This window comes from Nipponia nippon, unplaced genomic scaffold (assembly GCF_047370975.1).
Source record: "Nipponia nippon isolate SJK-2023a ecotype South Korea unplaced genomic scaffold, ASM4737097v1 scaffold_1, whole genome shotgun sequence".
Taxonomy (NCBI): Eukaryota; Metazoa; Chordata; class Aves; order Pelecaniformes; family Threskiornithidae; genus Nipponia; species Nipponia nippon.
This window is the reverse complement of record NW_028262290.1, coordinates 50,291,612-50,307,596: the sequence shown is the minus strand read 5'-3', so window position 1 is coordinate 50,307,596 and position 15,985 is coordinate 50,291,612. Positions and strand designations below refer to the sequence as shown.

Sequence of the window (15,985 nt, the reverse complement as noted above, 5' to 3'; positions counted from 1 at the left end):
ATACCAAAGTCTAATAGAGCACTTGCAAAGGAAGCCTTGAATCAAGGCTCTCCTCAGAATGTCTCTCACTTTCCAGAGGAAGGCGGCAGATACTTAATGCTTAGCAGACAGGGAGACCTTGAGACCATCAGTGAGACGGTTGCGTTCTTCACTGTCGCCATGTAAGCTGGACCTCTTGGCAGGGGAGGGGGGAGGAAAGGAATGCTAGGGCCAAGAAGAAAGCAAACAAGAAGGAATACAACTGTATCCTAGGCAGGGCTGCAGGCACTGTTTTATACAAGTTTGATTGAGCAGTTACTGATAGAAAATTGAAGTAATTCTTTGGAAGAATTATAAACACCTACGATCAAAAAGAGCACTTAGTTTCCAGCTGGATGAAGACACCTCCAGGGCTTCTAACAACTTATGTACTTTACAAAGATTCTTCAGCTTTAACTATACTAGGATTTTGCCACCACACCACGATCAAATTAATGGTTTGACTACAGAAGAAGAAAAACTTAATTGTCTGCACTCTCCACATGCACCCCAGTGACCCAACATCTCTACTGACTACCTTCAGGCAGCTTTCCACCCAGTGGGTATGTATTTTTCATCTACACTTCTCAAGCACTGACTTCTGCTACAGTAACCTGGAAGTCTCCATTATAACTTTGGGGTCTTCTTTGAGGGGGGGGGCGGGGGTCTTCAATCCCTGCAACACCTACCTTGTTGATGCTCTCATTCTTTACTAAACCATAGCTTAGCTGTATCTACCCGAAAAGCTCCTACACAAAGTGCTTGTAGTAATCTGAAATCTGTTTGACTCATGGCTATTTACACCGATAACAGTGCGACTCTTCAGTTAAGTTTCTAAATACCACCAGTTACCAGCAAACTTGAACATCCTCCTTTGCTTCTGCCGATACAAAACATCGTGCATTATTACAAATCCTTTATATGCTTTTCTCTGACTGCTTTAGCGAGTTAAGTTGCTCCCTCCCACAAAAGCTTAAATGGAGTCGTTCCGAGCCGCTGTCATTGGCTCCGACCATCGTGTTCTTCGTTAATAACACTTACAGTCCAGGGGCAGCCTTACTACTAGGCGGACCAAGTTTGGGAGCTGCAGGCGCCGCTTACCCCGCGGAGGCAGAGCCCAAAGTTAGGCAGGCTTTCGGCACAACCCGACTTACAGCCACCCCTCACAGGAAGGGGTTACTCGACTCCTCCGTTTCCCCACCGCGCCAGGCCGAGTCCTTACGGATCAGCTCACGCCCGCAGCCCTGGGGGAGCCCCAGGGCAGCCGGGGGGGCCCAGGGCCATCGGCCGCCCCCCCGCGCCCCGCCCCGCCGCAGACGGCGCAGCCCGCCCGCTCGGCGCCTCCCCCCGGCCCCGGGACCCCCAAACAAGTGCCGAAGTGCAGAGAGGCAGCGCCTTGCCGACCACCCCCGCCAGGGCCGTGCCCCAAGCGCAAGCGAGCGCGGCCCGGTCGTTCCCCCCGCCGCGGCCTTGGCGCTCCGAGGCGCCGCCACCCCCTTCCCCGCGCGGCCCGGCGGCAGGAAGCAGCTGCAGCCCCCGGGGCCGGGGCCGGGCCCGGCCCCTCCTCTCGCCCTCACCTTCTGGATGGCGGCTGGCGTGATCTCGCCCTTCCCCCGCTGCCTGGGGGCCGCGAACGCCACCGACATGTCGGGCCGCCAGCGGGAGGGTCGGCTCACGCGCCCCGCGGCACCAGCAGCGGCGGGAGGCGGCAGCGATCCGGGAAGAACGCTGCGCGCGGGGGGCGGGGGCGGCTGCCCAGCGGGACGGCCCATCCCCGTCCCGCCGGGGAAGGGTTAAGGAGGGCCGGCGGCTCCTCCCCCTTTTCCCGCTGGGAGGGGGAGCCCCGCGGAGGCCGCGGGCGCATCGCACCGCTCGGCCAAAACAACGGGACCGAGAGTCGGGCTGCGCCGTTTAAACATGACCTCCCCTCGTCGCGCGACCTTCTTGGCCACCCCTTTCCCCTCCGCGGTGTTGGTACGTTCCTGCCCAACGCGCCTCAGCGCCGGACAGGCAGCGAAGTGGTACGGCCGGCGGCGGGGGGGGGGATGGGAGCGCTGTGGTGCGCACGGCACAAGGGACGCGCTCCGGCTGTGACGCGCGGCGCTTGTTCCTCCCCCCTCTACCCGCCGCGGCAGTTGGTTGCGCCCGGGCAGCTCGCTCTAGCGGCCGCGCCGCGCGGGGCGGGGCGCGAGGGAGCCAGCTCAGGGAAGCGCCGAGTGGCGGTGGCGGTGGGGTCGGTCCGGTCCGGTCCGGTCCGGTTCCGCCCCCCCTCCCCCCCCCCCGGCGAGGCTGCGCCAGCTTCGGGCAGGTCCGTAACGAGGGTTGGCAGGCGTGGGCCCGGCGCTAACCGCCGGTGGTGGTGCCGCTGCCGCTGTCGCTGTGGCAGTTTTGTCGTTTGCGGTGGCGCTCCTTCGGCAGCACTGCCCCTGCTGCCGACGCTGACAGGTGGGGGGAAAAACAAACCATGAAGAAAAAGTTGGATGGAAGCAGCTGTGCGACCCCAGCTCGTTGGCGTGGGGCGGCTTTCCCTGCCGACGTCGGCGGCCGCAGCTTCCTTGTCGTGAGAACGAAACGGAGCAAGGAGAAGCAGTTACCGCTGCAATTTTGAATAGATTATAGACACTGAAAGTGCTAAAATCAGCCTGGATTTTTTCCAGTGCGGCCACTGGAGGGAATCTCGGTTTCACCACAGATCCTCATGTACAAGTTTGCAAAGTCTAAGACAGTTCTTTACAAGGGTGAGAGTTTCAAAGGGTAATGGTACAGTAAATCCCCAATTAAAGCATTTTAAATCTGCTTTTTCTGGGGGAACATCCCGTGCTCGGCCTGTGTGCTTTTCCGTGCAGCATTGCAGGCTGTGAGTACTGCCTCCTTCCCAAGCTGTGGCCTTTTCCAAACTCATTTCTGCTCTTGTGGTGGACAGAGGCATGTGCTGCTGTGGCTGACGGGACGCTACTTGGTGACATGACACCACACCACAAAACGTGACTCTCGTTCCTTACTCGGTGCATTGCTTGCTCTGTTTCTCAGCTGTTGCTGGCTGAAGTCCCTGGCTCTTCCCTCAAGCCCTAACCCTTTTGGTTACAGCACACATTTGTCAGTGGCATCCGTGGCCACCCCGTGGCTGTACAGCTGCTTCCCAACTGGCACAGTCTCTCCTCAGACTGTTTCTAGGCTGGCTTCTTTCCGCAGCCCCATGGAGATTGCTCTTCCTGGCTCTGCTGTCCTAGGATTGACTGTGACTGCCCATCACTCCCTGCTTTTTTTCCCTTGACAACCAGTCCCCAGGCTGCCGGCTCCAAGCTGTTCTTGCATTCCTACAGCATCCCCTTCTCCAAGGGCCTGCCACCTGGGCCTGATGCTCTCTGTTACCAGAATGGCGCTGCTTCTGCCCTGTCTCTTCAGATTACACAGGACCCTGAGTTGATGTGATGCTAATCTGGCTTGCTCTCCTCTCCAGAAAATGCCTCCAGCCCAGTCCTTGCATTGTAGGTCATGCTAAAAAGGAGGAGTAATGCCAGCATATCCATTAGGCTGTTAGTGTTTCTAACCATTTCAATCATCACCATGGTATCTGGGTCCATTTTTTGTACTAGTAGGGTTTTTTTTTTTGTCTCCCACACACTTTATCATCATCATCACTATCATACCTGTAGGAAACTGAAGGCAAGAAAAGGAAGGGTTGAAGAAACCTATTTTTTCTGAAGTTGATACACTTCATGGTGATTCATGGTTATTATTGTATGTTCTTGGAGTGAACTCATAGGATAACTGTTGTAATAGCTCTCTGCTCAAATTGATACTATTTCTAGTTATTACAAACGACAACAAAGAATCCTAGGAATGAAGAATGCAAGACAGGCATGGACAAATCAGCATGTAATCAGAAGGTACCATCTCCTAGCCAGCTGCAAATAGAATCACAAGGACTTCTTTAGCAGAAGTACATGCTTGGCTCTGGAGAACTGGTGAAGTGTCTGAAAGTGTCCCAAGGCTGCAGGCATCTTCAGCAAGTGGAGGGCAAACATGTTCTCATGAAATACTCTGAACGCTGGGAATTCTGCAAAATGTTTTTGTCTTCCACAAGTGTAACTTAACCTTGCTCTCATCCTCCAGTTACCCAACCACTGTTTACAAAATATTTTGCATTGGGGTGTCTTGGTGATCACAGCGTTTGAGACATTGTGGGTTAGATGTCAGCCACATAAATACAGCTTTTAAGATCTGAATGTTCCATCATATTCTCCCACATTTTCAGATTGGTTTTGAGTAGAGGAGAAAAATAGGCTTGTGGGATGCCACAGGTGAGGAGCCTTAAAATGAAAGGAGTAATTGCCCACTGTGTTTCCCAAAAGTGGTCCAAATTAAATATGTGACACTTTTTAGTACATTCCTATTTCCATGTAAAATATGGGAGAAAAATGTTTGGAATTCAACTGTTTTTAGAAGAAGATACACACATAAGATCATTCATTCCTAATAACTAAAACCATCTCTTTTGCCTAATTTTGTCTGATGATTAAATCCATTTATTCCCCTTTGTGATGATTTTTCATTCACATGTTTCAAATTTTGGACTTCCATATGCATAAATAGCAACAGATCTAAAGAAACAATGAAAAACAGAGTCCACAGCTCCATTTTTTTACCATGGAAAGGGAAATTCACACTCAAAATCAACATTTAAATAATGGCACAGATGCATACAAGCAGGGAAATAGATAGCTACAATGGAAACGTGCCACATGTCTCAGAACACATAACCACAACAGGGTGTCTCTTTTATGACTTTCTTAATGCACTGCAATATGCCTAGATATCAAAGGACATATGGTATATTTTCTCTTTAATTGCACATTTCTTTGCTCTTGTGAGTTACTCACAACCTTAACATTATTTAATTGTAATTTAGATGCATAAATCTAGATCATCACCAAGAGTTTCGAATGCAAATATGTTTCAGTCAGTTCTTCTTCCACCTCTGTTCCAGCTTTTGCCAGTACAGTGTCTTTTTTGTTGATGTGCATTTCAGTATGTCATATTTTTTGGAGAGAAAAGAATGCAGATAGAGAAGAATGGGCCCTTTTCTGAAAGGTTTTTTCTCCATGTTTCCAACTCATATTTCTCAGTAACTAGTAGGTAAATACATAGCGCCTGAGATGGGGTCTGGAAAGCATTAACATTTAGTTCCTAGAGAAAGCTATCTGTTTGAAATGAAGTGGTAACAGTAGAGCGATTTTAGTCTTCTCAGGATTGTGTCAAAATTCCTCACCGCACAGGAATTCATTTAGTTTTGGAGAAACCAATAGTATTTGCAGTGATACAGTCTTCCAGGAATTCTGAGAAAAATCTCAGAATCTGAAAAAAATTTTAGCGATCTTCAGTTTCCATCTGCATTTTTTGCCATTTTTATTATCTTAGTTTCCATAAATTCTCTGGAATAAGAGAGATAAATAAGAGAAGGAACCCGCAGACATTCCCATCCACAAGCAGGAAAATACAGAATGCTGATTGATCATCATTTTCAAGTTTACATTTACAATTAAAATTTCAAACTTGGCATTTACGAAGCTATATATACAGGTGTCCTGGTTTCAGCTGGGATAGAGTTAATTTTCTTCTTAGTAGCTGGTAGAGCGCTGTGTTTTGGATTTAGGATGAGAATAATGTTGATAACACACTGATGTTTTGGTTTTTGCGGAGCAGAGTTTACACCAGTCAAGGACTTTTCAGCTTCTTGTGCTCTGCCAGGTGCACAAGAAGCCAGGAGGGGGCACAGCCAGGACAGCTGACCCAGACTGGCCAAAGGGCTATTCCATACCATATGACATCATGCTCAGTATATAAATTGGGGGAAGAAGGAGGAAGGGGGGGACATTGGGCGTGATGGCGTTTGTCTTCCCAAGTAACCGTTACACGTGATGGAGCCCTGCTTTCCTGGAGGTGGCTGAACACCTGCCTGCCCACGGGAAGTAGTGAATGAATTCCTTGCTTTGCTTTGCTTGTGTGCGCAGCTTTTGCTGTACCCATTAAACTGTCTTTATCTCAACCCATGAGTTTTCTCACTTTTACTCTTCCAATTCTCTCCCCCATCCCACCGGGGGGGAGTGAGCAAGCGGCTGGGTGGTGCTTAGTTGTTGGCTGGGGTTAAACCACGACAACAGGAAAGAGGACAGCAAAGAATTTTATGGTAGCACCATCTGCTTAAACCTGCTTGACTAAAGGTCTCGGTATCAAAGTTGAGAACGATCCCTGAGAGTTAGACTGTCTGTTTCTCAGACAAAGCGTTTAACATGTTGGTGACATGGGCTCATTTTGTACATTCACTTCAAATTGACAAAAAAAACCCACTTTACTTACTTCACTACAGCAAGTATGATAGCTCAGGATCTGCTGCTAATAGGATGACAGGGTGAATCTGAGCCTCTTTTTCAGGTAGACTAATTTTTCATCTTGCAATTTAAAAAAAAGAAAGGGGTGTTTATGCATATGTTTTGTAACATCAGCAATACAATCAGGTAACAGAGCAGATCCCAAGGAAGGACCGTCTTTTGGTAGATGAAAAAGGAGGATAACAAAAGGATTAAATGGTACTTTTGGTTTAGTATTTCCTCACCAACTGAACTTGGTATGATCTTGTAACTTTGGTGGGATTTCCTACATGCCACGTCTCCATGTTAATTCATCTTGTTGCAAAACGGAGCTTGCACCTGAAGGTCTGCCTATGTAAATGGTTGAGTCTTGAAAATGGTTCAGATTCTGTTTATTTAATAAACAGTAATTTGTTATCCAAATACACAACAATATCAGACTGTTGGTAGGGTAAATGGTGCTTTTTGCTTCCTAGAAGAGATCACACTAATAGGATAAATTTGTCTTAAATTTATTCTGTCAGCTTCTTGTCTGGTTTTTTTCAATTTTGCCATTTATATTCTGCACTGGCTATTGTAGAGAATATTAATAAGTAGCAGCACCTGAAATTCAAGCCTATATGTTCTGATATAAAGTGAAGTACCCAAACAGCACTGCACGCTACAAGGGTATTGGTGGCTCTGCCGTGTTCCAGGGGAGCAATAACAAACCCAGAAAAAAATCATTGGGATGCTAAATTTTTATTCTAGTATCTGTCATTTTAGTCTGCAAATATAAATATTTAGACTAAAGAAACTCACAGCAGGTTCAGCAGTTTGCACTAATGGGAGTAAGTGCAACAGCTGCGGTGAGAAAATCTTTGTGTGTCCTGATTTTATTCTTCAAAAGGGAATCTCCAGCTACTAGGAACATATGCTATAAATAAAGAATAGCAGAACATCTAATCTAAGCCTCCTTCGAGCTGAAAATTCTTCAAGAATTCTTAGAGGTTAATATTTTATTTTAGGACACAAAAGCAAAGCACTGTAGTTCACTAACTTCCTCATTTTTTGAATGTCAAAAGCAAAGCAGAAAAGATAAACATGAGGAGGCACTGCCAAGCAGTGCTGAAGAAAACATAGCCATGATCTTGGTGATATGAATATTCATATCTGTTAAAGGCAAGACATTTGCAATGGAGAAGTATACTATTCTTCCAGAGATGCTTCTGGGGACTCTCACTTCTGCATCATCTGCATCATCCTCAGTTTCTGCCTTCTGAAGGCTCATGATCATGAAGGACAGAGGAGATGACTGAACGGCTACAGGACAGTACTTCTACCTTATTGTCACAATCCTAATCAACAACTTGCTGAGGGAATATAGAAAGATAATTACACCAAGTGTAATTTTCTTTCAGCAAGCCTGATCCTGTGACCTAAAGAAGACCTCCCTCAGTCTTCTAGCAGTGCTGCTCCCAATGCTGCCCAGGACGCTATTGGCCTTTGCTGCAAGGGCACATCGCTGGCTCATGTTCAACCTGGTGTCCACCAGGATCCCCAGGGCCTTTGCTGCTTTCCAGCTGGTCAGCCCATGTACTTGTACTTGTTGCTCCCCATGTACAGGACTTTGCACTTCCCCTTGTTGGACTTCATGAGGTTCCTATCTGCCCATTTCTTCAACCTGTTGTGGTCCCTCTGAATGGCAGCACAACCATCTGGTATATCAATGACTCCTCCCAGTCTTGTAACATCTGCAAACTTGCTGAGGGTGTACTGCCTCCTGTCATCCAGGTCATTAATGAAGAAGTCAAACAGTACTGGCCCCAGTATAGACCCAGTATTGACCCCTGAGATCTATCACTACTGACTGGCCCCCAGCTGGACTCCATGCCACTGACCACAACCCTATGAGCTTGGCAGTTCAGCTAGTTTTCAGTATGCCTCACTGTACACTTAATCTGTACTTCAGTTTGCCTATGAGAATGTGATGGGAAATAACTGTCTAAAACCTTGCTAAGGTTGAGATAAAAAAAATCTGCTGCTCTCCCCTGTCTGCATGCTCAGACAGTGTCTCTGTATTGCTCCAGGCCACTTGTCCCTGCTTCCACCTCTGGTATGCTTCCTTTTTATGTTTGGGTTTTGTCAGGAGCTCCTTGTTCATCCCTGCAGGCCTCCTTGCTCCATTTCCTGCAGGTCAGGGTGGACCATTGTTGAGTTTGGAGCAGCTGATCGTTGAAAACTGCCCATCTCTCTTGCATCCCTCTTCTCTCCAGGGCCACATCCTGTGGGACTCTTTCAAGCAGGTCCCTGAATGGGCCAAATTCTGGTCTGAAATCTAGTGCTGTGATCCTGCTTTTTGCTTTGTTCCTTCCTCTTGGGACCCTGAACTCCACCTTCTCATGGTCACTGCAGCCAAGGCTGCCCCAGACCTTCACACCCGCAACCAGTCCTTCCTTGTTTGTAAGTGTGAGGTCCAGCAGAGCACCCCTCCTTGTTGGCTCCTCAGTCACCTTTGTTAGGGATTTGTCAATCAGTGCACTCCCCAAACCTTTTGCATTGCTTGTGCCTTGCTCTGCTGCCCCTCCAGCAGGTATCAGGATGGTTACAGTCCCTCATGAGGATCACAACCTGCAAACACGAAGTTTCTTCCAACTGTCTGAAGAAGGCCTCTTCCACTTCTTCCTGATCAGGGAGTCTGTTGCAGACACCCAGAACAATTTTGCCCATGTTGTTCTGTCCCAGCAGCTCCCAGTTGGCTCCTCATCCATCCCAAGGCAGAGCTTCATGCTCCATTCCTGCTGCTGTCTCACATAAATGACATTGGGTTTTGTTCTCTTCTGTCTGCTTTCTTTGTTGATATACTCTATATATTGCTTTTTAAATCATAGAAGAACAATAAATAGCCATTTAACATTGTGTTTTTTAACTTTCTGTACATAGTGTATCTCAAAGTCACTGTATATTTTATCAGAAGGTCTTAAAATCTTAAAAGATTCATTCTTTTGATGAATAAAAATAATAAATTATACAATGAAATACAAAGCAGGGAATACAGTTATATTTGACCAAAAAGAGATTATAGAGATAGTCTTGTCACTGTTAATAACCAGTGGTGCCATTTCTCTTACACAGCACCTCAGTGACAACAAAGCACAGCAAAAGAAACAGTATACTCACATTACTGTAAATATGCTTTGTGAGTATTACTGTGCTTGAAACCAAGCTGGGAAAATATCCTCTAACTACAGTCTTGTTGTATTGAATGTACATTTATTGTTTTCCACTTTTAATGTCTGTGGGATTCTTGCTTCTTGCTTGCTTTCTTCCACTTTTCAAGTATTTTCAAGGATAAAATTATGATGACTGGACATCTAGTTGCAGAATGAGGCTCTATAACATTTCTTATATACCTGATGCATACATTTTACTCTTAGCTTGGAATGACAGATACAGCATATTCATATTTTGTAATGTTTCAAAAGGAACCAAAATAAGCTTCTGTTGAACACATATCACATCATTGTTTGTACCATGGTATTCATCTTCCAGACGTGGCCCCATTTCTTTGTCCCCATTTCTGTATTTGGTAAGTATGCATTAATTTAGTCATCAGGACTGCCCAAAAGGCCCATGATTCACTGAAGGCCAAAACTTTCCTGTGAAAGTTTACTCGTTTATACCTTTCTGTCCTGAGTAGTCCCACCATCAGTGGAAATACAGTAACTGAGTACGTACATATATTCAAGAGCCAAGAAAACCACTACAAAAAGTAACGATGACATTTTGAAATGTTTTCTTTATCTAGTCCAAATTTCTAGCATAGCCTGTGCAGGTACAATGAATGGTTGCTTGGAATGGTACTGTCTCTAACTTGCATTACTGTAAACATGTATATGTAAAATATATATATGTATGATATGTATCTATGCATGTGTGTTTCTTTTCAAGCAGGAGCAAAAGCGAGGAGAAGGAAGATGCTTCATGTGAGCGCAGTCTGTGAGAACAGGGACGCAGGGTCCAGGAGGTCTGCTGTACAAAACAGGAGATTGCATCCATGGGGAGAAGTTGGTATTTGCAAGGCAGGAACTATAGGCTTTGGTCTTCCCTTGTTTTAGAATGAGAGCAACAAGGGATGTGTACTAGAAATAGGTAAACAACCTGTGAACTACCCTACAAAGAGGAATTGACTATAATTTTCTCTAAGCAACATATGAAACCAGAAAAAAATAGTAACTAACTGTTGATTTCTAGTATTTATTTTGCTTTAAGGGCATAGTAATGCTTTTTACCACTCCACATCTTTTCTTTTGTTCAGCATGAAATTTTAAAGCATGACTCTAGTCTACAAAGATACACTAGAAAAGTATCACAGTGTTATTCCATAATTGCTATATATTCTTTTGCAAGTAAAATAGCAATGCATCTTACTACTAAATCCGTTTCTCTTTCCCAGGCTTCCTCATAATGTTTGGTCAGCATCAACTTGAAAAGTTGATTAGACACTGGCATAGACAAGAAATCACAACCCATGAATCAAGAATAGAGGTAATTTTGCTTTCTGGGGATAGGAAACAAAAAACTCAAATTCATCAGAAATTATGACGAGAGCCAAGTGGAAGAGATGATAGTGGTCAAATCTGGTGAAGAGAAGCAGATGAAACCTGCTATGTTTATTGATATTTATTGGTTCAGATCTAATTTTTTAAGCAAAATAATAAATTGTAGGGCTAGAACAGAGGACAAAACTCGTAATGGATTGAAAATGTAACAAGAAATTGCCTATGAAAGCTTTTGCTGGCCTATTTAAAATGGAAGTTATATGAGCTCTAAAACAAGTAGAATTGATGGCTAGATTGTATGTACCTGTTGGTTTGGATTTTTTTAAAGAGCAAACATTTTCCAGTAGAAGTATGAAACCATAGTCTGTTATTCTTCCTAAATGCCTAAAGATATCAGCTTATGTCTTTTTAAAATAATGTACAGTTTTCTGCATTCATTTATGTAATATTTTACCCTCTGTGTACTTTATATAAAATAGTCACAGAAACTGAGAAGTTTGAAGTTGGTTGTGATGTAGCAAAGCTTTGGTTCTAGGTAAGTGACAAGGAAAATATTTATCACAAGGAAGTCATGTAAAAAAGGGATCAGTTTTGTATGTAGTGTACTCAAAGAGATTTCTTTCTTGAGTGCTGAATAAGATGACACATTTCTGCAAGGAAAGGAGTAATTATGTGTTCCTGTAAGCCCTCTTTTGCATCAGTTCCTTAGTGTTGGTAGGAGAGCATCTTTGAGGAAGACTGAGAAAGCAAAGGATGGAGGGGATGCTTGTGTGCTATTTCTGTCATGCTTGAGACTTTCAGCTCAAAATCCTAGTTTATTTATCATTGATCATATAGTTCATTTATTTTCTTCAGCCCATTGTCAGACCTGACACAGTGCTGGTCACTTTTTCTTTCCTTTTCAGCATTCATTGATTTGTGTCTTCTAAGAAAAAGGTTTTATGAGGGGAAATGCCAAGTTTCAAACCAACTGAGAAAGAAACAAAGTTCTTATCTGCTCTTGAGATGTTGACCCTAACATCCTTTCCATTAGTCTTCCTTGGAAGTTTTTTAAGCAGCTGTCTTCATCTTTCTTTCTACCTGTGGATATGAAAGGAGCTTCTCGTAAATGTCTGTGGTACGTCATTGTCTACCTTCAAAACTCTTTGCCACCAAAATACCTATGAAACCAGTGACAGCATTTAAGTTGCCATCTGGCATTGTCTTATAGCTAAGTAAACCTCACAGCTAGCTGTTATCAAAAGCCATGTTTTTCCTTCGGCCCCCTCTACACTTGTGGCCAAGTGTTCCCGCTCTGTCTCTTGTGCCATCACTTTTACTCATCTGATCTTGTAATGAGATGTTCAAAGAAGCTAAATTAGTAGAAAAACGATTGCTTTTCTATAAAAGCAGTTTTCTGCCTGTTGAGTTTCACGAATTGGGAGCTGATGAGTTTCGATGTCAAAGCAAGGGAAGACAATTACTGGGGCACAAGAGTGGAGCAGCATTACACTTTGTCAGCAGTTAGCTTTTAGATCAACTTAGCCATGACTGCACCTATAAACAGCGAGTATACTGAGAATACTGCTTATCACGTTGATCTGTGTTGTCTTGCTATCTCCCGGGGCTCTTGTGTCTGTAACCACCTTACTTCCTATGTTTTCTACTTTGGTTGTAAGCGTTTTGTTCAGGGGCTGCCTCTCTGTACTGTATTTGTAAACCACAACTTTTGCAACTTTGAAACTTTTTGCTGTGATGTTTACCACACTTTATCATTTTTCCTTCCTAACAGATGTCAAACATTACTGTTCAGGGAGGATGACACAGCCTCCACATAGCTGTTTGCCAATGTCCTTGTGAAAAGACTTAGTATTATAACATCTCCTCTGCATGACATAAATAAAGTTAATATTGGAAATAAGAACAATTTCTTTATTCTCATCTAACGGGTTGGAATTTGAGGGCTAGATACAGCTCTGTTGGATACAAAGAAAAAATATCTGTCACTAAGCTTCAAGAGGAAAGAACTGTGAGGAAAATGTGTGCACTTGATGATCATGTCTGTTGAGCTTTTGTGTGGGTATTGTTCCCAGTGTTACTGCTCCACAATTCATTCCGTTGCAGGTATGGAGTATGCAAAAGTCCTTTAAAGACTGGATTTATGAGAAACATTGTGAAGGTGGACATGATGGTTTGGGAGATTGGTACTAAGATAGGAAGGCTTGGGTTCCTACATAACTGATTTGAATATAGCTGAAAGATGAGGCCAGTGGGAATTATTTTGATTTTTAAAACTTACTGGTTCCTCTTTTTTTTTTAAATCATCTTACGTGGGTCTGTTTGCATCTTATCATCAGGCACAAGCCGCTTGGATAGCAGAAGCCTCTCTGTGCTGGTTGCAGTGGCAATAGGCAGACTGAAAGGGACAAGAAAGGCAAACCTAGAGATCAAATTCAGCAAAACAAACAAGGATGATATTGGAAATATTCCTGGAGGGTTGGAAGACCACTTTGGGCTTGAATCTGTGCTGCCATCCTCCTCCTCTGCCCTAGAAACTACCTCTTGACATGCTCATCTCATTTATGAGACCCTTGTTCATATATGAACTAACACTTGTGAACATTTGCCTCTGCAAGGAATATATTCCTTCAGATGAGGATTGAATGAAGGCAAAACTGCATGGGAACTCAGCTAATTGGTTAGCAAATCTGCCTAGAGCATACGTCTCATCTCAACGTACAGTTCCATGTGACCACTAAACCAACTGGTCGTGGCTAGTTGCGACTGCAAGTCAAAGGTCTGACTCCGGGCTGTGCTCTTCCATTGTCACTTCTGTGCTGGCTTTGCTGCCCGGCTGAGGCATGGTAAGCCAGGCTGGAAGCCCGCCTGGCAGAGAGATAAGCCAGGAAGAAGAAGTTTCTTGCAGTGTCTGACCAAGGTCAGGTGAGAGCCAGCAGAAGCTCAGGAGAAAGGGGAGCAATTCACAGAGGAGAGCCACAGTAGCACTGACTTAGATCAGTCTAAAGTCTCATCCGAGTGTGTGCTCCTGGGTGGTGCCACTTCTTCCTCCTGTCTCTGCTGTACCCTAGGCACTTTCATCTCCTCCCTGGTGCCTTCTCTGATGCTTCTTTGACCCCTTGTGAGTTGACTCAACTCGCTAACCCTGCAGAAAGACCCTTGTCATTTGCTTGTTGAATTGATTCAATGTACAACTGTATGAACCCCATAACTGTGAGGGAAGCAGGGGATGAAGGAAGTTGGTGGAGGAGATGGAACTGTCCTTTTCTCGTGGGCAAACCATTATTAACACCCACTGAGGGTACAGTTTGATGTTACACCTAACCTACTGTGCATGCAAGCTGCTACTGAAGAAAATAGTGCTACACACACTGATCTGATGCAAAGTGAATTCTTTTTTTGGTGAGTTGCCACGAAGTTGTGTGGTTGATAAATCCAGTTCAGGGGAAGCTGCAGGAATGTCTGTGTGGAAGTGGTTGGGAAGAACAGAACTGCTCCTTTTTGTGGCAATCTCCATTTAGGTCATGGTATCAGGACGTAAAACTGTCCTCTTTGCATGCTTTCAGAAGGGATGAAAACAAAACTCAGCTTGTCAAAAAAAATCTAGTTTTGAGTTGGCTCAACACTCTGATCTGACTTAACAGCTGCAGAACAGCTCATCCTAACACAGGGAGAGAATAAGAAGATGCAGTGAGGGACAGGAGATGGGAGAATCTCCTCTTTTGAGAGCAGTGTGCTCTTACATTGTCTGATGCTGAACATGGAGCTGCTCCCCAAGAAGGGGATTCCAAATGATAGAAGAAATTTTCAGCTTTTTGTAGTAAATGGGTCATCAAAATGATCCAACTTTAAAAAGTTTAAAAATTATCTTTTACTTTTGGAAGCTGAGCGTTTTCACTGGCCTCACAAGCAGGTGAATTTGTGGGAGAATGGGAGGATGAAGAACTACGCCAGTGATGTGGTTTATAATTGACTAGGAAATTGGGAAATCAGGAACCTACTCAACTGGCTTTACTGTCAGGGAAGTTGTAATGTGAAACGTGCTTTGGATTTTCTACAGTAGCTTGTAATGAAGAAGAGTAAGGACGTACCTCAGCAACCCTCCCTTCTTACATGCTATTATGGTGCTGTGACCCCAATTTCCTGGTACTGTGGGGTGGACGGAGTTGTGCAATACCAAAACCATGACGTGTGGTACAGTAGGGAGCAGGGTACTTTTCATAGGTGTTTTTGGAGGGGCTAAATCCATATTTAATTCTGTAAGTTAACTTTCTGTAAAATTAAAACCTGTTATGGCCTGAAATGTACTTAAAATTGCTGTTTCTCACTTAGAATAAAGTTACTTCCATGTGCTGTTTTGAATTTGCTTCTATCTTCACCTACATTGCTTTTTCAGCAGTTTCTGACTAAAAAAAAGTTGCAATGGTTTGCTCCTTCTTGAATAATAATTTGTTGCTAGTTAATGAAAGAGTCTTTGTGATGACTTTATCATTATGATTATGCAGACCTGGCTGCTGGTGCCAGAATAGTGATTAACAGCACCATAAACTGACTCTTGAGGGTCCAGTCACAGTAGAATATAAACACACTGCTTGCAACTGTAGCAGTTAAGCAGCTTGACATTTTTAGGTTTCCACTTAAGAGCGCCAGATGATCCTGACTATTGAAAACAAACCAATTGTTTCTATTATGATCTGTAAAAAAAGGAAGTCAGGTTAAGTTTCCTTTGCAGGACTTCTTAAAAAAAAAAAAAAGGTTAATATCACTTGAGAAAAAGAACTGTTTTTCACAAGAAAATAATCACCATTATAAGCTCTTTTACTTTAAGGAGCACCAGCAAACATAACTGTTCCTCATATGTATAGATCTGTGAAGAACTTTATTGTATAATTTGGAAATAATAATGCAGAGAGACCAAACGATATTACTGTATAAAAGAGTTGAGATAAAAATATAAACTTAAAAAGAAAACAACAAAATCCCTTACAGAAGAGAACAATGTGAAAGGACAAATTGAATGTAAAACTCACAGATACAGATTCTTATTCTCAAATACTA

The 15,985-nt window shown here is 44.0% G+C and overlaps 1 protein-coding gene and 1 long non-coding RNA gene across 9 annotated transcripts in view; one reads left to right on the top strand and one right to left on the bottom strand.

The window, feature by feature from the left end:
* SS18 (SS18 subunit of BAF chromatin remodeling complex) overlaps positions 1 to 1,951 on the bottom strand; it is a 44,630-nt gene extending 42,679 nt beyond the window's left edge. The window contains exon 1 of one of the 6 annotated variants that reach the window (XR_015704094.1): positions 1,596 to 1,951. Coding sequence is in view for 3 of the 6 variants with exons in the window: in XM_087754646.1 (XP_087610772.1) it covers positions 1,596 to 1,790 (195 nt within the window). In the remaining 3 variants the exon portion in view is untranslated. The remainder of the gene's footprint in view (positions 1 to 1,595) is intronic. The other 5 variants (XR_015704100.1, XR_015704096.1, XM_087754646.1 and 2 more) reach the window with 5 other exon arrangements.
* LOC148057371 (uncharacterized) lies at positions 1,855 to 15,160 on the top strand. Of its 3 annotated transcripts, none has more exons than XR_015704103.1 (5): positions 1,855 to 1,992; positions 10,320 to 10,435; positions 10,825 to 10,916; positions 11,836 to 12,047; positions 13,267 to 15,160. It is a non-coding gene; the product is annotated as an uncharacterized LOC148057371 (long non-coding RNA). The 3 variants fall into 3 exon arrangements; XR_015704102.1 differs by lacking the exon at positions 13,267 to 15,160 and adding an exon at positions 12,702 to 12,830; XR_015704105.1 differs by lacking the exon at positions 13,267 to 15,160 and adding an exon at positions 12,702 to 12,830 and having other exon boundaries at positions 10,320 to 10,520.
* The last annotated feature ends 825 nt before the right edge of the window (positions 15,161 to 15,985 follow it).